Below are 7,445 nucleotides of genomic sequence, written 5' to 3'. Positions count from 1 at the left end.
GCTCCCGTCCCCAGAGCCAGGCTGTCGTGCTTTCCTCGGCATAAATTCAGCCCACAGTTGAACCCCAGCCTTCTCCCGTCGGCATGTGGCTTCACAAACGCACGAGCTGGGCCTCCCTTAACAGCTTGTGCAACTAGTGTGCGTCAGCTGCCTGCCCAGGCCAGGTCGTGGGAACACACCCTGGGACTAGAGGTAGCTCCGTGCTGGGCGCCTGACACCCACAGCGCACACCAGTGGGAGACAGTCCGCACATGCTGCAGCTGCCCTGCCAGGGCCCGAACGAGACCCGGGCCAGTCCTGCTCCCCCTCACACCCGACCGGAGAAATGACCCCACCTTGAGTCAATACTCAGACCCTAAAGGATCCACGATGGCCTTTGTGGTGCTCAGTGCTGCAAGGACCCAGAGAGAGTGAGGCCCTGCCCCCAAGAGCTCCAGGCCCCACGGACAGCTCAGTCCCTCCTCTACTGACCGTCACGTCAACCCTGACTGCTTGAGATGTCCCTGTCCTTCCCCAAGGCCTGTTTCTTTAGATTGACCGATGTGAATGCAGCAGACAGGAGGAGCAAAGGGGCGGGAGGCTTTTATTGGAGAGAAACCCACCTGGGGCAGCCCCAGGGATATGCCAGGGCTACATTGATTTCAATGACAGAAGCCAGAGATCACAGACAAGACAGAAAACCAAAGGGTGGGATTTCAACACCCCTTTCACAAGCTCCCAAAAATCAGCAAGTGCTGAGCCCCAAAACGTATCCCATTCTACCCTAGCCACCTGCAACAATTCATACTCAAAGGTGAATGATGATGGCAAGGAGCAGAGACCCCGAAAGGTGGGATAAGGCAGATCTGGTAGCTGCGGGGAAGGTTGGCAAAGCCCACCAGCTTCGGGGAGATGTCGAGGTCCTGGCGGTCGATAGGAGACTCGAAGCGGAAGCGCTGCAGGATGCTGGTGACGAAGAGGAAGAGCTCCATGCGAGCCAGCATCTCACCGAAACAAAACCGCTTCCCTGTGGGGAGAGGATGGAGAGCTCAGGGCCGGGCACCCAGGCAGGGGGCTCTCAAGCCTGAACAAACCCATTTGGCAAGGGCTGGCCTGGTTGAGAGCCAGGGGAAGCTGCAGGCTGGCGGGACATTGCGGACACTTGGGCAGAAGCCAGGCAGAGAAGGTGCAAAGTGTTTGCACACGAGGAACATGGTGGCTGGGACCTTGGCAACTTCAAGTACGTGAGAAGCTGCTGCTTTGCCCCAGAGCTTCTGAGAGGGAAGGAGGAAGGCAGGGAGAGAGAGACAGACCATTGCCTGACTGGGTCTGTATTGAGCATGGCCATGGGGCTCATACCAATGGAGAAAGGCATGAAGGCCTCGTTCTTCTTGAATTGCCCCTTGTCATCCAGGAAGTGTCCGGGGTCGAAGGCTTCGGGTCTCGCAAAGTGCTCGGGGTCCTTCAGCGCCGAGCCCAGCAGCGCAAACACCTCGGTGCCCTGGGGGAGACAGCGCCGTGAGACAGGCCTCACGGGGGCTGGGAGCCCTTTCACCTCTTCGCGTGATGTACCGAGGGGACGGCTTTGCGGAGCCAGCTCAGGGCAGAGCTCCAGGGTCTTGCAACAGCACAGTGCAAAGGTCAGGTCTGTTGGTGTTTGATGTTCTTTGAACAGACCTGCCTCCTTCCCCCTTCCCCGGGGGAATAGACCCAGGCGTCCTGGCCCCCACCGCACACACTCGGCACTCAACCCTGCAGTCTTGGCAGAAACTCTCTTAGCACGGGCCCTTTGGGGCTGGGGCTGGCATCAAAATCCTCGAGAAGTGGGACTGAAGGGGGGGGTCACACGTTGTCAAACCCCCCGCCTGAGGTGGGATCGGCCCTATCCAAACCAACCGGCCGTGGGTCGCACACTGTGTCTGTACAGCACCACGCGCAGCTGGGGCCAGATATGCAGCTGCAGGTTCCTGAGCCAGGAGAATCCACAGAAACAGATATTTGTCGCTCGAAGGGACCGATGTGGGCATGGTCCATGCAGCTGGCACAGTGCGACTGTGGTACTGGCCCAGGGGATCCAAACTGTTGTTGGAGGCCTCACCCCAGCCACTGTCGACCCCCGAGAGCCCACGGGCCACACCTGGGGGATGGTGTAGCCCCGGAACTGGGTGTGCGTGGTCGTCCGGCGGGACACGCCTGTGGGGAGGATGTCGCAGAGCCTCTGGCACTCGTGGATGACGGCGTCCGTGTAGGGCATGCGGCTCCGGTCCTCGATTCGGTTCCTGCCGATCACCCGGTCAATCTCCTCGTGGATCTTTTCTGCAGAGACACTGGGTGAGGTCTGAAGACTGGAGAGCTACAAAACTTTGGTTGAGAGTGGGAGGAGAGGAAGGGGGGTCCTCATTCCTGCTGATAAGTCTCATGTGTTCTAGGAGCCTGGGGTCTGCTCTGTAGTCCACGTAGCTGCCTGTTGTCCCTGGCATGGAAGGTGTGTGAGCCGACACGTGCCCACACCATCGTGTCTGCATGAAACCCACGTGATTCCCATCCCGCTACTGGATTTCTCATGGCAGCCAGAGATGGAGATGGAGCCAGTGAGAACGCACATGGGTGGAAGGCAGCTGCTGCACATATCTCAAACCACTTGGGTCTACCTCCTGTCCCATTTCCTCCCCAGCCTGCTACCTTCAATCTCCAGGTACTTGAGCAGGATGAGGAAGCTGTAGCTCGGGGTGGTGCCGACTGTCTCCGTCCCAGGAAAGAACATGTCGACCACCGTCAGGACAATGCTCTTCTTGAAGAATTCAGAGGATGGGTTGTGCTCTTCCTGTTGAGGAGAGGTGACAGAGAGGGGGCCTGGTACCCTGTAAATGCAGACCTGAGAAGTCTGGAAGCCAGAGCCCCGGTCAGACCTGGGACAAGCAGCTGCATTTGCTGTGAACCCCTGAGGGGTCCCAGCCCCAGAACTCCCTCCCACATCGCATGAGCCAGACAGTGCTACAAACCACACGGAGGAAGTAAATGCAGACCACAGGAATCACCTGAAACTCCCCGTTTTGCTCTCCCCCCCACCCTCCACCTCACGGCACCTGGTGTACCTTGATGAGGAAGGAGTTGATGAAAGCCTGTGGGAAGTTGGGATCCAGGCTCTCTTCACTGGCCTTCACCTTCTTTTCTATGTACTTGTCCAGCCCCACCAGCAGTTTGAAGACCGTGTGCTTGGGGCCAGGTAGGTAGTTCACGATGCCCACGAACATCTAGAGCTGGGAGAAGAACCAAGAACTCCCTCAGCTCAGGTCATGGGCACGTGGACAGGCTGTCTGTCCATCTGTCCATCCACGTCAGGGCCCTTCCAGAGACTCAGGCCTTTTTCCCCCCCTCCCCCTATCCATCCCTCCGCATCTGTTCTTCCTTGAATGTGCATGTGTTTCTTATCCATGCATCCATCTTGCTTGCTAACTTCCCATCTACCCATCCACCACCTTCTGGTATTCCCACCCTTCCCTCCTCACTCTCCTGCACTTCGGTCATGCAGTTCCCAGCCTGCAAGTTTGTTGCATGCACAATGCTCTCTGTCCCCCGGCTCTCTTGCACTCTCTCCAAAGGGAGAGTCTGAGGGCAGGTCCTGGCCTCTGCTGTCCAGCCATGACCACTAAGCACTTTTACCTGCTCCCAGGATGTGCTGGTGAAGCGCAGGCTCTCGAGCATCAAGTAGAGCAGGGAGTGAAGCTCCTTGTCCTCGTAATCAAAGCGGTCCCCAAAGACGATGGAGCTGATGACGCTGGACACCGAATAGCTCAGGATGTAGGTGTGGTCAAAGGGCAGGCCTGGGAGATGGGATGAGGAGGTGCCATCCATGGGGGTCTGGGGTGAAGCTGGACTTGGACAAAGGTTAGTGTCTGCCCTGGGGCTTCTGCTGAGATGGACTGAGAAGTCCTCCCCTCTCTGGGGTAAGCCAGAGTTGAAGGCAACAGGCCAAGGTGGAATTGTGCTCTTGGTGGATGTGACCACATTGACTCCAAAGTTGGGGCCCTGCCTATTCGCTGAGGGAATTAGCAGAGGTCAGTGCGGGGCTCCTGGCATGGCTTTACAAGCACACGTAGTGCTCCGGCAAGGTGCCAAAGAACTGGAAGAGGGCCAATGTGGTTCCCATTTTCAAAAAAGGGAGGAAGGAGGACCCATGAAACTACAGGCCTGTTAGTCTTACCTCAGTCCTGGGGAAGCTCTTTGAGAAAATTATCCAGGAGCATGTCTGCAAGGAATCTGCAGGGGAGATTATGCCTAGGGGCAATCAACATGGGTTCATTTGAGGCAGGTCCTGTCAGACCAACCTGGTGGCCTTCTACGACCAGGTCACCAAATCCTTGGATGCAGGTGTCGCGGTGGACATAGTCTCTCTGGACTTTAGGAAGGCCTTCGACACTGTCTCTCACCCCACTCCCATTAAAAAATTAGGCAACTGTGGTATTGATGCCTACACGGTCAGATGGGTCACAAATTGGCTGGAGGGCCGCACCCCGAGAGCGGTGGTGGATGGGTCATTTTCGACCTGGAGGGATGTGGGCAGTGGGGTCCCCCAGGGCTCGGTCCTCGGGCCCGCACTGTTCAACATCTTTATCAGCGACTTGGAGGAGGGGGTGACAAGCACCTTGTTCAAATTTGCAGAAGACACTAAGACGTAGTTTCATCGTTTCATAGTTTCTAGGGTCGGAAGGGACCTGAGCAGATCATCTAGTCCGACCCCCTGCCATGGCAGGAAAGAGTGCTGGGGTCAAACAAGCCCAGCAAGATGTGCATCTAACTTCCTCTTAAACACCCCCAGGGTAGGAGCCTGCACCACTTCTCTTGGAAGAAGTGTAGGAAGAAGTGGGCACACTAGAAGGGAGGGACAGGCTACAACTGGAATTGGACAGGTTACAGGGGTGGGTGGATGAGAACAGGATGGGTTTCAACACCGACAAGTGCAAGGTGCTGCACCTGGGGAGGAACAACCGGCACCATACCTACAGGCTGGGGAACTCCCCTCTTGTCAGTACAGAGGCAGAAAAGGACCTTGGAGTCATCACTGATGCCAAGATGAACATGGGCTGGCAGTGTGGGGAGGCGGTCAGGAAGGCCAACCGCACCTTGTCGTGCATCCACAGATGCATCTCGAGCAGGTCCAGGGGGGTGATCCTCCCCCTCTATGCGGCACTGGTCAGGCCGCAGCTGGAGCACCGCATCCAGGTCTGGGCGCCGCACTTCAAGAGGGATGTGGACAACATGGAGAGGGTGCAGAGGAGGCCACTTGCATAATTAGGGGACAATGGGGCAGGCCCTACGAGGAGAGGCGATGGGACCTGAACCTGTTCAGCCTCCACAAGAGAAGGCCGAGAAGGGATCTGGTGGCCTGTTAAAAAACTGGCCAAGGGAGACCAGCAGGAAATGGGAGAGTACCCCTGAGCACTACTGGGAGGAACAAGGAATAACGGCGATACGTTAGCAGAGAGTAGGTTTAGGTTAGATATCAGGAGGCGCTACTTCACGGTCAGGGCGGCTAGGGTCTGGGACCAACTTCCAAGGGAAGTGGTGCTGGCTCCTACCCTGGGTGTCTTCAAAAGGAGGCTAGATAGACACCTTGTCGGGGTTGTTTGATGCCAGTACTCTTTCCTGCCATGGCAGGGGGTCGGACTTGATGATCTGCTCAGGTCCCTTCCCACCCGACCAACTATGAAACTACTTGTTAGCTTAGGAAAGATCGTGCAACTTCCCCTTGGTGTCCCACAGTACCCCCAACAGGTACTGGGCTTCAACCAGGATCTGCTCCTCAACGGTCCTCTTGCCCACGCCAAAGGTGTGCAAGGTCATAACGGAGAAGCAGTGCATCTGCATTGCTCAGTCCCCATGGGCAAGGGCCATGCCTGGAGGTTGGAACAGGGGGAGGACATCCAGTGAACTTAGGGGCTGATGAGAATCCAAGCTAACACTGCTGTAAGGGCTGGGAAGGGTCAGGCAGGTCCCCATCCCTACCCCTGATAGCTGACCACTGGTGTTTCCCAGCTGACCGGACTAGAATACCTCAGATTTGTGGTATGAGGTATAGCTGCACAAATGAAGCAAAGGAGTTTTTTGCTGCCCTCAGTGGCTCAGCCAGTTCCTGTAATGCGGTGACTGGGAACCTCTCCCCACAACCTCAGGCTGAGCTCACGTCTAGACCAGATCAGCACTGAGGCAGTAGAGCTGTGCTGATTTAGCCCTGCTGGGGTCCCAGGCACTTCCCCTATATGGATACCTCTGACCATAGCCCTGGAAGAGCTAGCTGAAAGTGGCTCGATCCCCACAGCCACCAAACGCCTTACCTTGGTCCACCAGGGCTTCCTTAGCAGCCCGGTAGCTGCAAAATACCACAACTGGCACGTGCCCAGCTGGATGGTGTAGAAAGGGCTGTATTTCTCACTGAGCTGTGGGACACAGAGACACTGAGGAACTGGCTTCCCTACATGGCCCTGGCACCCCCTTACCCCAATACACTCGCATCCTACCAACACCCTTCCCTCCCCCTCCCGTCTTGTCCCCAAATGCTCCATGGCACTTCTCTCCCAACACCTCTTACAATCAAGCACCTTCCTGCTTCTCACCATCCACAAACTTTGCCCTGTGTCTCCTGGTCAACCTTCCCTCCCCCCCAGTATCACCTGAAAGCATCATGGAGGATCACTGATTGGGTGCAGAATCTGCCCCCAGCAAGAGCCCCCATACCTTCACAAGCCTCTTGAGTACACTGGTGGTGCCAACGTGCAGCAGGTGTCTGATGAGCAGGAGGGGTGCAGGCCTTGGCAGCATCTTACTGCGGCCCTGCATCTGAGGGAGAGCAACACAAGGCAGGACAGGTAGATGGCCAGGAAGAGGGTCACGGCACTGAGGAGATCAATAGCTGGTGGCAGGCTTGGTATTGGAATGGCATTCGACTGGGATGAGAGGTGCCTTATATCCCTGTCAGGAGGCTTCTGGCATGGGTACTCCAGTTGCAAAACTTGTTTGTGCAAACTAGCTGGTTTCCTTCCAACCCAGGCTGGAACCGGAAACACACTGAAGCACAGGGTCACACGGTGCCACATCAGCAGTCATGCCACCAGCGTACTCTCTCCTAAAGGCGAGCGTGTCTTCTCTTCCAGGTTGGCTGATCTCGTACGGCGAGCTTTAAACTAGCCTTGCCGGGGGAGGGGGCCGCAGGAAGATGAGGAGACACCACCCAAGCAAGACAGGTAACAAATGCTAGGAGTGCCCAGGTAAGAAACAGGGGTCCAGACAGTCTCCCAGATCGGGGGGTGGCACACTCAGCTAGGCAGGGCCTTAAATGCCTATATAACAATGCTCATAGTATGGGGAATTAGCAGGAGGAATTCACCCTCAGGATAGCCAGTTTAAACCCAGACATAATAGGGCTGACAGAAACTTGGTGGGATTCGTCCGACTGAGCAGTCAGCATT

The 7,445-nt window shown here is 56.5% G+C and overlaps 1 protein-coding gene across 3 annotated transcripts; it reads right to left on the bottom strand.

The window, feature by feature from the left end:
- Positions 1–643: 643 nt before the first annotated feature.
- LOC149860398 (cytochrome P450 2A4-like) lies at positions 644–6,934 on the bottom strand. Of its 3 annotated transcripts, XM_090051266.1 has the most exons (8): positions 6,715–6,934; positions 6,315–6,416; positions 4,184–4,257; positions 3,643–3,803; positions 3,075–3,239; positions 2,662–2,803; positions 2,117–2,295; positions 644–1,480 (listed from the first exon to the last, which is right to left on the bottom strand). In XM_090051266.1, the coding sequence occupies exons 5-8, from the start codon at positions 3,231–3,233 to the stop codon at positions 1,058–1,060; spliced, it is 903 nt and encodes a 300-aa protein (XP_089907392.1). In that variant the 5' UTR covers positions 3,234–3,239; positions 3,643–3,803; positions 4,184–4,257; positions 6,315–6,416; positions 6,715–6,934; the 3' UTR covers positions 644–1,057. The 3 variants fall into 3 exon arrangements, with proteins under 3 accessions (XP_089907392.1, XP_089907393.1, XP_089907394.1); XM_090051267.1 differs by lacking the exon at positions 4,184–4,257; XM_090051268.1 differs by lacking the exons at positions 4,184–4,257; positions 6,315–6,416.
- Positions 6,935–7,445: the final 511 nt, after the last annotated feature.

Source organism: Crocodylus siamensis, chromosome 6, assembly GCF_052110815.1.
Source record: "Crocodylus siamensis isolate JL-2025a chromosome 6, ASM5211081v1, whole genome shotgun sequence".
In the NCBI taxonomy this organism is placed as follows: Eukaryota; Metazoa; Chordata; order Crocodylia; family Crocodylidae; genus Crocodylus; species Crocodylus siamensis.
This window is presented reverse-complemented; position numbering and strand designations above follow the sequence as displayed.